Here is a 21,317-nt window from a genome sequence, read left to right as displayed (position 1 = left end):
TTCAATTGAATATGGGTTGAAAAGGATTTGCAAATCATTGTATTCAGTTTATATTTACATCTAACACAATTTCCCAACTCATATGGAAACGGGGTTTGTGTATATATATATATATATATATATATATATATATATATATATATATATATATATATATATATATATATATATATATATATATATATATATATATATATATATATATATATATTTGGAAGGCCAACATGCAGAGCACGGATCAATATACTTGAATCTTAGGAGTATAAGTTGACCATCAATCAGTCGTTACACCGCCAGTAATTAGCATGATGACATTGACGAAGCTCACTTGTAACTTTCCCAGACATCCTGCGTAAAGATGAAAGTGAAGAGGCCCTGACAATGTCAGCATCCGTGTCTTCAAGGATGGACAGCCCATCGGTACACACACACACACACACGTACACACACACGCACACACACACACACACACACACACACACACACACACACACACACACACACACACACACACACACACACACACACACATTTGGTAAACATGTTAAAATGGTCCCTCAGTCCTTCTTCATGTTAGCACCACACATTGATTGTTTTGTCTTGTTGCGCAGCGAGCGCTGATCCAAGACATGGATGGCCTGCCTGTCCCGTCAGTGACAGTCAAGGTGAGCGCCGCTCTTCTTCTCTCCTCCTGTGTATGATTGCATCTCCTCATCCTCTCCCTCCTCCTCCTGCTGGTGTCCAGGTGAAGGTGAAGGCCATCAGCGTGTTGTCCTCTTCCAAGTTAACCGTAGCAGTTCAGCCTCCGCTTGCTGTCACCCAGGACCAGTTTGTCCTTCAACCTATGGGTCAGTCAGTCTGTGTGTGTGCATGTTTGTGTGTGTGTGTGTGTGTGTGTGTGTGTGTGTGTGTTTTCATCCACCTGCCTGTTGTGACAAAGTATATTTTCTTGCGTTTACAGCAGGGGTGCTCACACTTTTTCTGCAGGCGAGCTACTTTTCAATTGATCAAGTCGTGGGGATCTACCTCATTCATATATATAATTTATATTTACTTATTTATGAAATATATGTTTTTGTTAACAAGTTAAAGGTGTTTAATCATAATGCAAGCATGTTTAACACATATAGTTAATATTGTTAATAAATTAAAGGTGTTTAATGAAAATACAAGTATGTTTAATACAGTTAATATTGTTAACAAGTTAAAGGTGTTTAAAGATAATACAAGCATGTTTAACACTTATAGTTAATATTGGTAATAAGTTAAAGGTGTTTAAAGATAATACAAGCATGTTTAACACATATAGATTCCTTTCTTTCATGAAGACAAGAATATAAGTTGGTGTATTACCTGATTGTGATGACTTGCATTGATTGGAATCAGACAGTAGTGCTGATAAGGTCCGCATTTTCGAATGGAGGAGAAAAAAAAGTCCTCCTTTCTGTCCAATACCACATGAAAGCGGTTGGTTTTTGGCATCTTATTTATCCAGCTTCCGTACTCCTTTGTATACACTTTACAAGAAATACATTGTCGGCAAACTCCGTAGCTTGCTAGCTTGTGCACGCCAGCTTTCTGAGACTCTTATTTTGGTAGCGCAGGCAGGATGAAGCAGCGCTTTTATTGTGCAACTGTGCAGTCGGTCTTTGGAGTTTCGACGACAGGTACGGCGCCAGAGTCTGTTGAAATAAAGTGTTTCTCGCCTTCCTGTCAGTCATTTTAATGAGCTGGCAGCAGCCAGCGTCATCTCACAGGACCCTCCGGTGCCGTGAATGTCAATCAAGTGACGAAAGTGACGTCATAGTGAAGATTTATGATCGCTCATTTTTAGGACTATTTTTTTAATGCCTGGTTGGTGATCGACTGACACACCCTCCACGATCGACCGGTAGCTCGCGATCGACGTAATGAGCACCCCTGGTTTACAGACTAGCTTTGGTAAACATGTTAAAATGGTCCCTCAGTCCTTCTTCATGTTAGCACCACACATCTTTCCTCATTGTGTATCTTCTCCATCATACACACGCTCAACTAGGGATGGCTACCGTTCACATTTGAACCGATACGGTGCCGATTCCCAATATGTAAATGGGTTATACTTGTATAGCGCTTTTCTACCTTCAAGGTACTCAAAAGCGCTTTGACACTATTTCCACATTCACACACACAGTCACACACTGATGGCGGGGGCTGCCATGCAAGGCCTTAACCACGACCCATCAGGAGCAAGGGTGAAGTGTCTCGCTCAAAGACACAACGGACGTGACGAGGTTGGTAGAAAGTGGGGATTGAACCGGAACCCTCAGGTTGCTGTCACGCTCACTCTCCCAATTGCGCCACGCCGTTCCCTATGTGGGAATTTTTGGTACTTTTGTATGTGTGTTTAAAGGCCTACTGAAATGCGATTTTCTTATTTAAACGGGGATAGCAGGTCCATTCTATGTGTCATACTTGATCATTTCGCGATATTGCCATATTTTTGCTGAAAGGATTTAGTAGAGAACATCGACTATAAAGTTTGCAACTTTTGGTCGCTGATAAAAAAGCCTTGCCTGTACCGAAAGTAGCAGACGATATGCGCGTGACGTCACAGGTTGTGGAGCTCCTCACATCTGCACATTGTTTACAATCATGGCCAACAGCAGCGAGAGCGATTCGGACCGAGAAAGCGACAATTTCCCCATTAATTTGAGCAAGGATGAAAGATTCGTGGATGAGGAAAGTGAGAGTGAAGGACTAGAGGGCAGTGGGAGCGATTCAGATAGGGAAGATGCTGTGAGAGGCGGGTGGGACCTGATATTCAGCTGGGAATGACTAAAACAGTAAATAAAGACAAGAGTAGCCACAACACAACCAGGCTTATATTTAATATGCCACAAATTAATCCCGCATAACAAACACCTCCCCCCTCCCGTCCATTTAACCCGCCAATACAACTCAAACACCTGCACAACACACTCAATCCCACAGCCCAAAGTACCGTTCACCTCCCCAAAGTTCATACAGCACATATATTTCCCCAATGTCCCCAAAGTTACGTACGTGACATGCACATAGCGGCACGCACGTACGGGCAAGCGATCAAATGTTTGGAAGCGTACTCACGGTACCGCGTCTGCGTATCCAACTCAAAGTCCTCCTGGTAAGAGTCTCTGTTGTCCCAGTTCTCCACAGGCCAATGGTAAAGCTTGACTGTCATCTTCCGGGAATGTAAACAATGAAACACCGGCCGTGTTTGTGTTGCTGCAGTCGGCCGCAATACACCGCTTCCCACCCACAGCTCTCTTCTTTGCTGTCTCCATTGTTCATTGAACAAATTGCAAAAGATTCACCAACACAGATGTCCAGAATACTGTGGAATTTTGCGATGAAAACAGACGACTTAATAGCTGGCCACCATGCTGTCCCAAAATGTCCTCTACAATTCGTGACGTCACGCACTGACGTCATCATACCGAGACGTTTTCAGCAGGATATTTTGCGCAAAATTTAAAATTGCACTTTAGTAAACTAACCCGGCCGTATTGGCATGTGTTGCAATGTTAAGATTTCATCATTGATATATAAACTATCAGACTGCGTGGTCGGTAGTAGTGGCTTTCAGTAGGCCTTTAATAACCGATTATGGCAACTACTGTCCAGTTGTTATATCTCATTTGCAGTCAGGGTGTAAAAAACGAAAAAAAAACGAAAATATTTTTCGAATTAATTGCAATGTTATATGTCACGATTCTTAATAGATTTAAAAAATAAAATTAAAAAATTGATTTTTTAATTAAAATAATTGGGCAGCACGGTGGAAGATGGTAAATGGTAAATGGGTTGTACTTGGATAGCGCTTTTCTACCTTTTTAAGGAACTCAAAGCGCTTTGACACTATTTCCACATTCACCCATTCACACACACATTCACATTCTAAACATTTCTTCACAAAAAAATAAATCTTTAACATCAATATTTATGGAACATGTCCACAAAAAAGCTAGCTGTCAACACTGAATATTGCATTGTTGCATTTTGACAGACATTTTAGTGAGGGTCAAACCATCATGGCATGGGGAAAACTCTGGGTTTATGGTAATGAATGGAATAGCCTACTTGATTTGATGTTCAGTTTATGAACTTACTTTAATATTTTGTTGAAGTATTATTCAATAAATATATTTATAAAGGATTTTTGAATTGTTGCAATTTTTAGAATATTTAAAAAAAATCTCACGTACCCCTTGGCATACCTTCAAGTACCCCCATTTGAGAACCACTGTTTTAGGGCATCTCTAGTCCTAATCAATCAATCTCAGCACTCTTCCCTACTATCATACGTCTCCTGAACAGAACAGATGGTAATATTCTGAGAATGTCTGTGTCCTCCATCAGAGAGCAGCATCACAAAGCTCCTGTGATTTCCATAACGGAGCTGTAACCTTCTCAACCCGTTCATTGGGCGCGCTCCCTCAAACTGACCGCTGGTGCCTGCTGATTTACGACGCATCCGTGCAGCAATGTGTGCACCTGCTAATAACGCACTGCTCTCGCTCGCCGTGCACCGCCTTGAAATACCGTCGCTCTCTCCCTCCAGCAAGACATTTGCTTTTCATATTCATTACTGAAACATATGTGTTGCGTTTGTGTACTCACAACACATGTTTTGTATTGATTCTTTCGATCCATGGCCTCGTGTTCCAACAACCTCCAGCACGCTATTTCTTACACTGAACCATCCACTTGTGTCTGTTAAAAGGTTTTAATCCACCGCGATAAGGACATTTTTTATACAAAACCCAAAAGCAGTGAAGTTGTCACATTGTGTAAATGGTAAATAAAAACAGAATACAATGATTTGCAAATCCTTTTCAACTTATATTCAATTGAATAGACTGCAAAGACAAGATATTTAATGATCACACTTGAAAACGTTGTTATTTTTTGCAAATATTAGCTCATTGGGAATTAGATGCCTGCAACATGTTTAAAAAAAGCTTGCACAAGTGGCAAAAAAGACTGAGAAAGTTGAGGAGAGGGAGACACACAGGTCCGGTGGCCATGGATGAAATGCTGGCTGTCCAGAGTCGGGACCCGGGGTGGACCGCTTGCCTGTGCATCGGTTGGGAACATCTCTGCGCTGCTGACCCGTCTCCGCTCGGGATGGTTTCCTGCTGACCCCACTATGGACTGGACTCTTACTATTATGTTGGATCCACTATGGACTGGACTCTCACTATTATGTTAGATCCACTATGGACTGGACTCTCACACTATTATGTTAGATCCACTATGGACTGGACTCTCACTATTATGTTGGATCCACTATGGACTGGACTCTCACTATTATGTTGGATCCACTATGGACTGGACTCTCACAATATTATGTCAGACCCACTTGACATCCATTGCATCCGGTCTCCCCTAGAGGGGGGGGGGTTACCCACATATGCGGTCCTCTCCAAGGTTTCTCATAGTCATTCACATCGACGTCCCACTGGGGTGAGTTTTTCCTTGCCCTTATGTGGGCTCTGTACCAAGGATGTCGTTGTGGCTTGTGCAGCCCTTTGAGACACTTGTGATTTAGGGCTATATAAATAAACATTGATTGATTGAGGAATGCTCATCAAACACTTATTTGGAACATCCCACAGGCTAATAGAACAGGTGGGTGCCATGATTGGGTATAAAAGTAGATTCCATGAAATGCTCAGTCATTCACAAACAAGGATGGGGCGAGGGTCACCACTTTGTCAACAAATGCCTGAGCAAATTGTTGAACAGTTTAAGAAAAACATTTCTCAACCAGCTATTGCAAGGAATTTAGGGATTTCACCATCTACGGTCCGTAATATCATCAAAGGGTGCAGAGAATCTGGAGAAATCACTGCACGTAAGCAGCTAAGCCCGTGACCTTCGATCCCTCAGGCTGTACTGCATCAACAAGCGACATCAGTGTGTAAAGGATATCGCCTAATGGGCTCAGGAACACTTCAGAAACCCACTGTCAGTAACTACAGTTGGTCGCTACATCTGTAAGTGCAAGTTAAAACTCTCGTATGCAAGGCGAAAACCGTTTATCAACAACACCCAGAAACGCCGTCGGCTTCGCTGGGCCTGAGCTCATCTAAAATGGACTGATACAAAGTGGAAAAGTGTTCTGTTGTCTGACGAGTCCACATTTCAAATTGTTTTTGGAAACTGTGGACGTCATGTCCTCTGGACGAAAGAGGAAAAGAACCATCCGGATTGTTCTAGGTGCAAAGTGTAAAAGCCAGCATGTGTGATGGTATGGGGGTGTATTAGTGCCCAAGACATGGGTAACTTACACATCTGTGAAGGCACCATTAATGCTGCAAGGTACATACAGGTTTTGGAGCAACATTGGTTGCCATCTAAGCAACGTTATCATGGACGCCCCTGCTTATTTCAGCAAGACAATGCCAAGCCACGTGTTACATCAACGTGGCTTCATAGTAAAAGAGTGCGGGTACTAGACTGGCCTGCCTGTAGTCCAGACCTGTCTCCCATTGAAAATGTGTGAAGCCTAAAATAGCACAACGGAGACCCCCGGACTGTTGAACAACTTAAGCTGTACATCAAGCAAGAATGGGAAAGAATTCCACCTGAGAAGCTTCAAAAATGTGTCTCCTCAGTTCCCAAACGTTTACTGAGTGTTGTTAAAAGGAAAGGCCATGTAACACAGTGGTGAACATGCCCTTTCCCAACTACTTTGGCACGTGTTGCAGCCATGAAATTCCAAGTTAATTATTATTTGCAAAAAAAAATTTTTTTTATGGGTTTGAACATCAAATATCTTGTTTTTGTAGTGCATTCAATTGAATATAAGTTGAAAAGGATTTGCAAATCATTGTATTCTGTTTTTATTTACTATTTACACAACGTGACAACTTCACTGGTTTTTGGTTTTGTAAGTAAAACAATAGTTACTTTGCCGTAGTAATTATTTGTATGTATTAAAGAGCAATTCCGTGAGTAAATCAGTTACTCTTTTGGAGAAGTATTGAGTAACTAAAAGTAATTACTTTTTAAAAGTAATTTCCCAAACACTGACCACTAATAGAGCGAAAGCTACAAAATTGCAAAGGCGCGTTCGTGTCTGGAAGTGAATGACGGCTTCCATGAGTTCTGGTTCTGGTTCCACAGTGGAAACAATCATGGACACATGACATTTGCAGCCGCCAGGCACGGAGGAAGGTGTCCAAGTCGCAACTAGACACACTGGGGATGTGGTGTTGTGAACGGCTCGCGCTCCAGTCAAACTGAAATTAACGACTAACACGCTCACTATTGCTACTGTTGTGTCACTTACACACACACACACACACACACACACACACACACACACACACACACACACACACACACATAGGCAAAGTACATCCTTGTGCACTTACAGTAGTGTTTATGAAGGTAAAGAACTGTTTAATTTTCCACTCTTATCGTCACTTTCAAAATTGTTTGACTAAGGAAGATTAGTGTGTGTGTGTGTGTGTGTGTGTGTGTGTGTGTGTGTGTGTGTGTGTGTGTGTGTGTGTGTGTGTGTGTTCTTGTATTTCTACCCTTCTTGAGACATCAACAAGGAAAAGTGCCTTCCATATAAGGACTGATGATCAAATCATGGTCCCAATAGCATTGCATCTAATAGAGAATGTCTCATTTGCACCCCTGGTGGTGACATCTATCAAAATGAGGGTGGTCCCAAAAAGGAGGGATTTTTCACATTGACTGTGTGTCGCTTTTAAAAGTGCTCCACCCTCTGGTCAACATATGAAATAACAAGTGTGTGTAAAAAAATTTAAATGCACCCCCTTTTGGCCAAAATGAATAAAACTAATAAAATAAATATGTATATAGAGACATACTGTAATAACTTGAAGTAAACAATGAAGATTAAAAACCAATTACAAACAGAAAAATTCAAAAAAAATTTTAACTAAAATATTTTTCTCATGTGTCAATTTCCTTATAAAATTGGGAACAATTTCTCATATTCGTTCTCATAAAATTGTTACTGTTTTATGTAAAGTGGTGACATTTGTCATAAAAAAAATCTGACTTTTCACAATATTGCCAATTTTTTTGTTGTTCTTGTAAAATAGTGACATTTTTTGAGTAAAATAATGACTTTTGTCATAACTTTGCCAAGTAAAATTCTGATTATTATTATAATATTGCCAAAATGTTAAAGTTTTCTTATAAAATTGTGACTTTTGTCGAGTAAAATTATGACTCTTTTCATAAAATTGCCAAAATGTTAAGCTTTTCCTGTAAAATTGCGACTGTTATTGAGTACAATTCCAACTTTTATCGTATTGCTCAAATGTTCAGTTTTTCTTGGATAATTTTGACTTGCGTTGAGTAAAATGACGACTTTTATTATAATACTGCCAAAATTCAAAGTTTTTCTTGTGAAGTTGTGAAATGTTCTTATAAAATGGTGACTTTTGTCGAGTAAAGTTATGACTCTTATCATAAAATTGCCAAATTTTTAAGCTTTTCTTGTCAAATTGCGACGATGATCATAATATTGCACACATGTTCCGTTTTTCTTGTAAGATTTTGATTTGCGTTGAGCAAAATTTTGACTTATTATAATAATGCCAAAATTCTACGTGTTTCTTGTAAAATTTCAACTCATTTTTCACAACAAACTTTTTATATGTGCATAGTGTGTATACATTATTAATGTTGTAAATACACATCTTTATATATCTAGAAAGGCTGGTCCTAAAGAGGGAGGCTTTTTTCCTCACGTCTCAAAAAGGTCAGAAATACAATTTGTGTGTGTGTGTGTGTGTGTGTGTGTGTGTGTGTGTGTGTGTGTGTGTGTGTGTGTGTGTGTGTGTGTGTGTGTGTGTGTGTGTGTGTGTGTGTGTGTGGGTTCTTGTATTTCTACCCTTCTTGAGACATCAACAAGGATAAGTGCGTTCCATATACGGAGTGATAATCAAATCATGGTCCCAATAACATTGCATCTAATAGAGAATGTCTCATTTGCACCCCTGGTGGTGACATCTATCAACATGAGGGTGGTCCCAAAAAGGAGGGATTTTTCACATTGACTGAGTCGCTTTTAAAAGTGCTCCACCCTCTGGTCAACATATGAAATAACAAGTGTGTGTAAAAAAAAATTAAATGCGCCCCCTTTTGGCCAAAATTAATATAATACATTTGTATGTAGAGACATACTGTAATAACTTGAAGTAAATAATGAAGATTAAAAACCAATTACAAACAGAAAAATTCTAAAATTTTTTTTTACTAAAAGTATTTTTCTCGTGTCAATTTTCTTCTTATAAAATTGGGAACAATTTCTCATTCTTTCTGCTTCTGTAATATTGCAATATTTTCTCATAAAATTGTTACTGTTTTATGTAAAGTGGTGAAATTTGTCATAAAAAAATCTGACTTATCACAATATTGCCAGTTTTTTTGTTGTTCTTGTAAAATAGTGACATTTTTTGAGTAAAATGACTTTTGTCATAACTTTGCCAAGTAAAATTCTGATTATTATTATAATATTGCCAAAATGTTAGTTTTCTTATAAAATTGTGACTTGAGTAAAATTACGACTCTTTTCATAAATTTGCCAATATGTTGCGTAGCATGACGACTTTTATTATAATACTGCCAAAATTCAAAGTTTTTCTTGTGAAGTTGTGAAATGTTCTTATAAAATGGTCACTTTTGTCGAGTAAAATTATGACTCTTATCATAAAATTGCCAAATTTTTAAGCTTTTCTTGTCAAATTGCGACGATTATCATAATATTGCACACATGTTGCATTTTTCTTGTAAGATTTTGACTTGCGTTGAGCAACATTTTGACTTTTAATATAATACTGCCAAAATTCTACGTGTTTCTTGTAAAATTTCAACAAATTTTTCACAACAAACGTTTTATATGTGCATAGTATGTATATATTATTAATGTTGTAAATACACATCTTTATATATCTAGAAAGGGTGGTCCTAAAGAGGGAGGCTTTTTTCTCACGTCTCGAGAAGTTCAGAAATACAATAGTGTGTGTGTGTGTGTGTGTGTGTGTGTGTGTGTGTGTGTGTGTGTGTGTGTGTGTGTGTTCTTGTATTTCTACCCTTCTTGAGACATCAACAAGAAAAAGTGCTGTCCATATAATGACTGATAATCAAATCATGGTCCCAATAACATTGCATCTAATAGAGAATGTCTCATTTGCACCCCTGGTGGTGACATCTATCAACATGAGGGTGGTCCCAAAAAGGAGGGATTTTTCACATTGACTGTGTGTCGCTTTTAAAAGTGCTCCCCCTCCGGCCAACATATGTAATAACACGTGTGTGTAAATTTTTTTAAATGCGCCCCCTTTTGGCCCACATTAATAAAACTGATAAAATATATATGTATATAGAGACATACTGTAATAACTTGAAGTAAATAATGAAGATTAAAAACCAATTACAACAGAAAAATTCTAAAAAAAATTTAAAAGTATTTTTTTCATGTCAATTTTCTTCTTATAAAATTGGGAACAATTTCTCATATTTTCTGCTTCTGTAATATTGCAATATTTTCTCATAGAATTGTTACTGTTTTATGTAAAGTGGTGACATTTGTCATAAAAAAATCGGACTTTTATCACAATATTGCCAATTTTTTTTGTTCTTGTAAAACGGTGACATTTTTTGAGTAAAATTATGACTTTTGTCATAACTTTGCCAAGTAAAATTCTGATTATTATTATAATATTGCCAAAATGTTAAAGTTTTCTTATAAAATTGTGACTTTTGTCGAGTAAAATTATGACTCTTTTCATAAAATTGCCAAAATGTTAAGCTTTTCTTGTAAAATTGCGACTGTTATGTTGTGTTTACTGAGGGGAGGTGACGGAAAACAGACACCAGGGGGCAGTATATACAATTATTTATTATATATATATATATATATATATATATATATATATATATATATATATATATATATATATATATAAATAATAACAAACAATACTACTAAACTAAGGAAATGGAGTGTGAACTAGAATACAAGAGTGTGTGGTGTAAGACTATGTGTGTAGTTAACTGAAGTGAGTGTTACCAACGTGTTGAACGAGATACGAGGAAGTCCATGGGGCAGGCAGGTTATCCGGGGCGAGAGAGAGGCGTCGGAATCCAGGGGCGAGCAAGAGGTCGAGGAACGAAGGAAGCAGTCAGAGTCCAGAGGGAGATCCAGGGGAAAATGAGACGCACAGCTCGCTTTCCAGGCGACGGAGGATACTGCGGGGACACGGGAGAAGACAAGGGACAAATCAAGGCACGGAGAGGAAACACGAATATAGCATAAAGCTTGTTGCTTACGGTACACCATGAGAAAGCTAAGTTCCCGCGCCGATCCTTGGGTCCACTGGTCCTTTATTGAGCTTGCCCTCATCAGACCCAGGAGTGTAGATTGCCGGTGAGTGATTGCAGCTGGTGGCTGCTGCAGGGCGGGGACGCACGCGGCGCGTCCCTGGATGTGCGCACCCGTGGGCGTGTCCCGAGGTGCGCACAGACGGATGAGCGGCGTTGGCAGGAGCCTGAGCCGTAACAGTACCCCCCTCCTTATGGACAGCTCCCAGATGTCCTACAGGTCGTACCACAAAAGGCACAGGAAAAAAAATCAAGGGAGGGCAGAGGGGTGAATTGGTGGTGGGTCGCCGACCCAAATGTCCCCGAATCCACCGAGGACGAGTCTGATGGCGGCGGCGAGAAGAACGCCGCTGAAGCCGGCGAGGCGGGCGACCAAGGGACGGCCACCATCTTGGCCGTCGGGAAGGCGGACGTGATTGGCGCCATGGTGCGTCTCGCCGGAAACGAGGATATGACGTCGGCGGCGGCGTGGAGGAAGACGTCATTGGCGAGGCAGGCGTGGAGGAAGACGTCATCGGCGAGGCAGGCGTGGAGGAAGACGTCATCGGCGGCGTGGAAGCGGCAGACGTCACCGGCGGCGTGGAAGCGGCAGACGTCACCGGCGGCGTGGAAGCGGCAGATGTCACCGGCGGCGTGGAAGCGGCAGACGTCACCGGCACCGTGGAAGCGGCAGACGTCACCGGCGCCGTGGAAGCGGCAGACGTCATCGGCGCCGAGGAGGGCAGCTGAGGAGTTGGCCGCGGTGCTGAAGCCGGCGCTGCCGGCCGAGGGGCAGATGTCGGCGCTGCCGGCCGAGGGGCAGATGTCGGCGCTGCCGGCCGAGGGGCAGATGTCGGCGCTGCCGGCCTGGGAGCTGGCGGAGACGAGGGGACCAGCCTGGTAGCTGGTGCTAGCTCAGAGGCTAGCCTGGGGATTGGTGCTAGCTCGGAGGCTAGCCGAGGGGCTGGTGCTAGCTCGGAGGCTAGCCGAGGGGCTGGTGCTAGCTCGGAGGCTAGCCGAGGGGCTGGTGCTAGCTCGGATGCTAGCCGAGGGGCTGGTGCTAGCTCGGAGGCTAGCCGAGGGACTGGTGCTAGCTCGGACGCTAGCCGAGGGACTGGTGCTAGCTCGGACGCTAGCCGAGGGACTGGTGCTAGCTCTGACGCTAGCCGAGGGACTGGTGCTAGCTCTGACGCTAGCCGAGGGACTGGTGCTAGCTCTGACGCTAGCCGAGGGACTGGTGCTAGCTCTGACGCTAGCCAAGGGACTGGTGCTAGCTCTGACGCTAGCCGAGGGACTGGTGCTAGCTCTGACGCTAGCCGAGGGACTGGTGTTAGCTCTGACGCTAGCCGAGGGACTGGTGTTAGCTCTGACGCTAGCTCGGGGACAAGTGCTAGCTCGGACGCTAGCTCGGGGACAAGTGCTAGCTCGGGGACAGGTGCTAGCTCAGACGCTAGCTCGGGGACAGGTGCTAGCTCAGACGCTAGCCAGGGGACAGGTGCTAGCTCAGACGCTAGCCAGGGGACAGGTGCTAGCTCAGACGCTAGCCAGGGGACAGGTGCTAGCTCAGACGCTAGCCAGGGGACAGGTGCTAGCTCAGACGCTAGCCAGGGGGCTGGTGCTAGCTCGGAGGCTAGCCAGGGGACTGGTGGTTGCGGCTGGGAAAAGCGGAAGATAGGTGGAATTAGTCTGGCAGAGGGTAGCCTGTCTTGGTGCAGCTGCGCCACCCCATCAGCACAGCCACCAGTACAACCCCCCTCTCCGAAAGCGGATGCCAGACGCTTCTCTCTGGCTGAGGAACAGTCACTATGGGTGGGAGGAGGGTGTCCAGGCGACGGGTAAATTCCTCCTTGCTCACATCACTGCTAAACATCCCCTTCCAAGACATGTCGACAGGGCAAGAAAAATCCTCCCGTGTGGAGCGAAAAAAAGAAAAAGACATTGTGAATGGGGCAAAAAGAGGAAGAAAAACAAATTCACAGGGGCGGAACTAAAGTCACTGGGGCGGGGCTAAGGAACTGTGCCGTCAGGTCCTTAATAATTTTGGCGGGAACTTACTGTTGTGTTTACTGAGGGGAGGTGACGGCAAACAGACACCAGGGGACAGTATATACAATTATTTATTATATATATATATATATATATATATATATAGTCAACATATATATATATATATAAATAATAACAAACAATACTACTAAACTAAGGAAATGGAGTGTGAACTAGAATACAAGAGTGTGTGGTGTAAGACTATGTGTGTAGTTAACTGAAGTGAGTGTTACCAACGTGTTGAACGAGATACGAGGAAGTCCATGGGGCAGGCAGGTTATCCGGGGTGAGAGAGAGGCGTCGGAATCCAGGGGCGAGCAAGAGGTCGAGGAACGAAGGAAGCAGTCAGAGTCCAGAGGGAGATCCAGGGGAAAATGAGACGCACAGCTCGCTTTCCAGGCGACGGAGGGTACTGCGGGGACACGGGAGAAGACAAGGGACAAATCAAGGCACGGAGAGGAAACACGAATATAGCATAAAGCTTGTTGCTTACGGTACACCATGAGAAAGCTAAGTTCCCGCGCCGATCCTTGGGTCCACTGGTCCTTTATTGAGCTTGCCCTCATCAGACCCAGGAGTGTAGATTGCCGGTGAGTGATTGCAGCTGGTGGCTGCTGCAGGGCGGGGACGCACGCGGCGCGTCCCTGGATGTGCGCACCCGTGGGCGTGTCCCGAGGTGCGCACAGACGGATGAGCGGCGTTGGCAGGAGCCTGAGCCGTAACATGTTATTGAGTACAATTCCAAGTTTTATCATAATATTGCACGAATGTTTAGTTTTTACATTGAGTAAAGTGACGACTTTTATTATAATACTGCCAAAATTCAAAGTTTTTCTTGTGAAGTTGTGAAATGTTCTTATAAAATGGTGACTTTTGTCGAGTAAAATTTTGACTCTTATCATAAAATTGCCAAACTTTTAAGCTTTTCTTGTCAAATTGCGACGATTATCATAATATTGCACACATGTTCCGTTTTTCTTGTAAGATTTTGACTTGCGTTGAGCAAAATTTTGACTTATTATTATACTGCCAAAATTCTACGTGTTTCTTGTGAAATTTCAACTCATTTTTCACAACAAACGTTTTATATGTGCATAGTATGTATATATTATTAATGTTGTAAATACACATTTTTATATATCTAGAAAGGCTGGTCCTAAAGAGGGAGGCTTTTTTCTCACGTCTCAAGAAGGTAACAAATACAATAGTGTGTGTGTGTGTGTGTGTGTGTGTTCTTGTATTTCTACCCTTCTTGAGACATCAACAAGGAAAAGTGCCTTCCATATAAGGACTGATAATCAAATCATGGTCCCAATAACATTGCATCTAATAGAGAATGTCTCATTTGCACCCCTGGTGGTGACATCTATCAACATGAGGGTGGTCCCAAAAAGGAGGGATTTTTCACATTGACTGTGTGTCGCTTTTAAAAGTGCTCCACCCTCTGGTCAACATATGAAATAACAAGTGTGTGTAAGAAATTGAAATGCGCCCCCTTTTGGCCAAAATGAATAAAACTAATAAAATAAATATGTATATAGAGACATACTGTAATAACTTGAAGTAAATAATGAAGATTAAAAACCAATTACAAACAGAAAAATTCTAAAAAAAATTTAACTAAAATATTTTTCTCATGTGTCAATTTCCTTATAAATTGGGAACAATTTCTCATATTCTTTCTCATAAAATTGTTACTGTTTTATGTAAAGTGGTGACATTTGTCATAAAAAATCTGACTTTTATCACAATATTGCCATTTTTTTTTTGTTCTTGTAAAACGGTGACATTTTTTGAGTAAAATAATGACTTTTGTCATAACTTTGCCAAGTAAAATTCCGATTATTGTAAGTTTTCTTATAAAATTGTGACTTTTGTCGAGTAAAATTACGACTCTTTTCATAAAATTGCCAAAATGTTAAGCTTTTCTTGTAAAATTCCGACTGTTATTGAGTACAATTCCAACTCTTATCATAATATTGCTCAAATGTTCAGTTTTTCTTGGATAATTTTGACTTGTGTTGAGTAAAATGATGACTTTTATTATAATACTGCCAAAATTCAAAGTTTTTCTTGTGAAGTTGTGAAATGTTCTTATAAAATGGTGACTTTTGTCGAGTAAAATTATGACTCTTATCATAAAATCGCCAAATTTTTAAGCTTTTCTTGTCAAATTGCGACGATGATCATAATATTGCACACATGTTCCGTTTTTCTTGTAAGATTTTGACTTGCGTTGAGCAAAATTTTGACTTATTATAATACTGCCAAAATTCTACGTGTTTCTTGTGAAATTTCAACTCATTCTTCACGACAAACTTTTTATATGTGCATAGTATGTATATATTATTAATGTTGTAAATACACATCTTTATATATCTAGAAAGGCTGGTCCTAAAGAGGGAGGCTTTTTTCTCAGGTCTCGAGAAGGTCAGAAATACAATAGTGTGTGTGTGTGTGTGTGTGTTTGTGTGTGTGTGTGTGTGTGTGTGTGTGTGTGTGTGTGTGTGTGTGCGTGTGTGTGTGTGTGTGTGTGTGTGTGTGTGTGTGTGTGTGTGTGTGTGTGTGTGTGTGTGTTCTTGTATTTCTACCCTTCTTGAGACATCAAGAAGGAAAAGTGCCTTCCATATAAGGACTGATGATCAAATCATGGTCCCAATAACATTGCATCTAATAGAGAATGTCTCATTTGCACCCCTGGTGGTGACATCTATCAACATGAGGGTGGTCCCAAAAAGGAGGGATTTTTCACATTGACTGTGTGTCGCTTTTAAAAGTGCTCCCCCTCTGGTCAACATATGTAATAACACGTGTGTGTAAATTTTTTTTAAATGCGCCCCCTTTTGGCCAAAATTAATAAAACCAATAAAATATATATGTATATAGAGACATACTGTAATAACTTGAAGTAAATAATGAAGATTAAAAAGCAATTACAAACAGAAAAATTCTAAAAAAAATTTAACAAAGTATTTTTCTCATGTGTCAATTTTCTTCTTATAAAATTCTTTCTGCTTCTGTAATATTGCAATATTTTCTCATAAAATTGTTACTGTTTCATGTAAAATGGTGAAATTTGTCATAAAAAAATCTGACTTATCACAATATTGCCAATGTTTTTTGTTCTTGTAAAACGGTGACATTTTTTGAGTAAAATGACTTTTGTCATAACTTTGCCAAGTAAAATTCCGATTATTATTATTATAATATTGCCAAAATGTTAAAGTTTTCTTATAAAATTGTGACTTGTCGTGTACAATTACGACTCTTTTCATAAAATTGCCAAAATGTTAAGCTTTTCCTGTAAAATTGCGACTGTTATTGAGTACAATTCCAACTTTTATCATAATATTGCTCAAATCTTCAGTTTTTTTGTATAATTTTGACTTGCGTTGAGTAAAATGATGACTTTTATTATAATACTGCCAAAATTCAAAGTTTTTCTTGTGAAGTTGTGAAATGTTCTTATAAAATGGTGACTTTTGTCGAGTAAAATTTTGACTCTTATCATAAAATTGCCAAATTTTTAAGCTTTTCTTGTCAAATTGCGACGATTATCATAATATTACACACGTTCCGTTTTTCTTGTAAGATTTTGACTTGCGTTGAGCAAAATTTTGACTTATAATACTGCCAAAATTCTACGTGTTTCTTGTGAAATTTCAACTCATTTTTCACAACAAACTTTTTATATGTGCATAGTATGTATATATTATTAACGTTGTAAATACACATCTTTATATATCTAGAAAGGCTGGTCCTAAAGAGGGAGGCTTTTTTCTCACGTCTCGAGAAGGTCAGAAATACAATTGTGTGTGTGTGTGTGTGTGTGTGTGTGGGGGGGGTTCTTGTATTTCTACCCTTCTTGAGACATCAACAAGGAAAAGTGCCTACCTTATAAGGAGTGATAATCTAATCATGGTCCCAATAACATTGCATCTAATAGAGAATGTCTCATTTGCACCCCTGGTGGTGACATCTGTCAACATGAGGGTGGTCCCTAAAAAGGAGGGATTTTTCACATTGACTGTGTGTCGCTTTTAAAAGTGCTCCACCCTCTGGTCAACATATGAAATAACAAGTGTGTGTGAATTTTTTTAAATGCGCCCCCTTTTGGCCAAAATGAATAAAACTAATAAAATAAATATGTATATAGAGACATACTGTAATAACTGGAAGTAAATAATGAAGATTAAAAACCAATTACAAACAGAAAAATTCTAAAAATATTTTAACAAAAATATTTTTCTCATGTGTTAATTTCCTTTTTATAAAATTGGGAACAATTTCCTCATATTCTTTGTCATAAAATTGTTACTGTTTTATGTAAAGTGGTGACATTTGTCATAAAAAAATCGGACTTTTATCACAATATTGCCATTTTTTTTTTGTTCTTGTAAAACGGTGACATTTTTTGAGTAAAATGACTTTTGTCATAACTTTGCCAAGTAAAATTCCGATTATTATTATAATATTGCCAAAATGTTAAAGTTTTCTTATTTAATTGTGACTTTTGTCGAGTAAAATTACGACTCTTTTCATAAAATTGCCAAAATGTTAAGCTTTTCCTGTAAAATTGCGACTGTTATTGAGTACAATTCCAACTTTTATCAAAATATTGCACAAATGTTCAGTTTTTCTTGGATAATTTTGACTTGCGTTGCATAGCATGATGACTTTTATTATAATACTGCCAAAATTCAAAGTTTTTCTTGTGAAGTTGTGAAATGTTCTTATAAAATGGTGACTTTTGTCGAGTAAAATTATGACTCTCATCATAAAATCGCCAAATTTTTAAGCTTTTCTTGTCAAACTGCGACGATTATCATAATATTGCACACGTTCCGTTTTTCTTGTAAGATTTTGACTTGCGTTGAGCAAAATTTTGACTTATTATAATACTGCCAAAATTCTACGTGTTTCTTGTGAAATTCCAACTCATTTTTCACAACAAACTTTTTATGTGTGCATAGTATGTATATATTATTAATGTTGTAAATACACATCTTTATAAATCTAGAAAGGCTGGTCCTAAAGAGGGAGGCTTTTTTCTCAGGTCTCGAGAAGGTCAGAAATACAATATTGTGTGTGTGTGTGTGTTCTTGTATTTCTACCCTTCTTGAGACATCAACAAGGAAAAGTGCCTTCCTTATAAGGACTGATGATCAAATCATGGTCCCAATAACATTGCATCTAATAGAGAATGTCTCATTTGCACCCCTGGTGGTGACATCTATCAAAGTGAGGGTGGTCCCAAAAAGGAGGGAGTTTTCACATTGACTGTGTGTCGCTTTTAAAAGTGCTCCCCTTCTTGCCAACATTTGTAATAACATGTGTGTACATTTTTTTTAATGCGCCCCCTTTTGGCCAAAATTAATACAACCAATAAAATATATATGTATATAGAGACATACTGTAATAACTTGAAGTAAATAATGAAGATTATAGCAATTACAAACAGAAAAATTCTAAAAAAAATTTTACAAAGTATTTTTCTCATGTGTCAATTTTCTTCTTATAAAATTGGGAACAATTTCTCATATTCTTTCTGCTTTTGTAATATTGCAATATTTTCTCATAAAATTGTTACTGTTTTGTGTAAAGTGGTGAAATTTGTCATAAAAAAATCTGACTTTTATCACAATATTGCCCTTTTTTTTTTGTTCTTGTAAAACGGTGACATTTTTTGAGTAAAATGACTTTTGTCATAACTTTGCCAAGTAAAATTCCGATTATTGTAAGTTTTCTTATAAAATTGTGACTTTTGTCGAGTAAAATTACGACTCTTTTCATAAAATTGCCAAAATGTTAAGCTTTTCCTGTAAAATTGAGACTGTTATTGAGTACAATTCCAACTTTTATCATAATATTGCTCAAATGTTCAGTTTTTCTTGGATAATTTTGACTTGCGTTGAGTAAAATGATGACTTTTATTAAAATACTGCCAAAATTCAAAGTTTTTCTTGTGAAGTTGTGAAATGTTGTTATAAAATGGTGACTTTTGTCAAGTAAAATTATGACTCTTATCATAAAATCGCCAAATCTTGGCAATAAAGTGCTCCACCCTCTGGTCAACATATGAAATAACAAGTGTGTGTAAAAAATTTTAAATGCGCCCCCTTTTGGCCAAAATTAATTTAATAAATATGTATATAGAGACATACTGTAATAACTTGAAGTAAATAAATTAAGATTAAAAACCAATTACAAACAGAAAAATTCTAAAAAAAAATGTAACTAAAAGTATTTTCCTCATGTGTCAATTTTCTTCTTATAAAATTGGGAACAATTTCTCATATTCTTTCTGCTTCTGTAATATTGCAATATTTTCTCATAAAATTGTTACTGTTTTATGTAAAATGGTGAAATTTGTCATAAAAAAATCTGACTTATCACAATATTACCAATTTTTTTGTTCTTCTAAAACGGTGACATTTTTTGAGTAAAATAATGACTTTTGTCATAACTTTGCCAAGTAAAATTCCGATTATTGTAAGTTTTCTTATAAAATTGTGACTTTTGTCGAGTAAAATTACGACTCTTTTCATAAAATTGCCAATATGTTAAGCTTTTCTTGTAAAATTGCGACTGTTATTGAGTACAATTCCAACTTTTATCATAATATTGCACAAATGTTTAGTTTTTCGTGGATAATTTTGACTTGCGTTGAGTAAAATGATGACTTTTATTAAAATACTGCCAAAATTCAAAGTTTTTCTTGTGAAGTTGTGAAATGTTGTTATAAAATGGTGACTTTTGTCAAGTAAAATTATGACTCTTATCATAAAATCGCCAAATCTTGGCAATAAAGTGCTTCACCCTCTGGTCAACATATGAAATAACAAGTGTGTGTAAATTTTTTTAAATGCGCCCCCTTTTGGCCAAAATTAATTTAATAAATATGTATATAGAGACATACTGTAATAACTTGAAGTAAATAAATTAAGATTAAAAACCAATTACAAACAGAAAAATTCTAAAAAAAAATGTAACTAAAAGTATTTTCCTCATGTGTCAATTTTCTTATAAAATTGGGAACAATTTCTCATATTCTTTCTGCTTCTGTAATATTGCAATATTTTCTCATAAAATTGTTACTGTTTTATGTAAAATGGTGAAATTTGTCATAAAAAAATCTGACTTATCACAATATTGCCAATTTTTTTGTTCTTCTAAAACGGTGACATTTTTTGAGTAAAATAATGACTTTTGTCATAACTTTGCCAAGTAAAATTCCGATTATTGTAAGTTTTCTTATAAAATTGTGACTTTTGTCGAGTAAAATTACGACTCTTTTCATAAAATTGCCAATATGTTAAGCTTTTCTTGTAAAATTGCGACTGTTATTGAGTACAATTCCAACTTTTATCATAATATTGCACAAATGTTTAGTTTTTCGTGGATAATTTTGACTTGCGTTGAGTAAAGTGACGACTTTCATTATAATATTGCCAAAATTCAAAGTTTTTCTTGTGAAGTTGTGAAATGTTCTTATAAAATGGTGACTTTTGTCGAGTAAAATTTTGACTCTTATCATAAAATTGCCAAATTTTTAAGCTTTTCTTGTCAAATTGCGACGATTATCATAATATTGCACACATGTTCCGTTTTTCTTGTAAGAGTTTGACTTGCGTTGAGCAAAATTTTGACTTTTATTATAATACTGCCAAAATTCTACGTGTTTCTTGTGAAATTTCAACTCATTTTTCACAACAAACGTTTTATACGTGCATAGTATGTATATATTATTAATGTTGTAAATACACATCTTTATATATCTAGAAAGGCTGGTCCTAAAGAGGGAGGCTTTTTTCTCACGTCTCGAGAAGGTCAGAAATACAATAGTGTGTGTGTGTGTGTGTGTGTGTGTGTGTGTGTGTGTGTGTGTGTGTGTG

General features: G+C 38.5%; 1 protein-coding gene across 2 annotated transcripts in view; it reads left to right on the top strand.

Annotated features, from left to right (window-relative positions):
* Nucleotides 1-21,317, top strand: part of bbs9 (Bardet-Biedl syndrome 9) — a 449,751-nt gene that overhangs the window by 87,652 nt on the left and 340,782 nt on the right. For both annotated transcript variants that reach the window (XM_061957178.2, XM_061957169.2), the window contains exons 11-13: nucleotides 344-420; nucleotides 612-665; nucleotides 746-848. In XM_061957178.2, coding sequence (XP_061813162.2) covers nucleotides 344-420; nucleotides 612-665; nucleotides 746-848 — 234 coding nt within the window. The remainder of the gene's footprint in view (nucleotides 1-343; nucleotides 421-611; nucleotides 666-745; nucleotides 849-21,317) is intronic.

The sequence above is a fragment of the Nerophis lumbriciformis genome, linkage group LG04, assembly GCF_033978685.3.
Source record: "Nerophis lumbriciformis linkage group LG04, RoL_Nlum_v2.1, whole genome shotgun sequence".
Taxonomy (NCBI): Eukaryota; Metazoa; Chordata; class Actinopteri; order Syngnathiformes; family Syngnathidae; genus Nerophis; species Nerophis lumbriciformis.
Note: the sequence above shows the minus strand (reverse complement) of the source record. Positions and strands in the feature narration are given on the sequence as shown.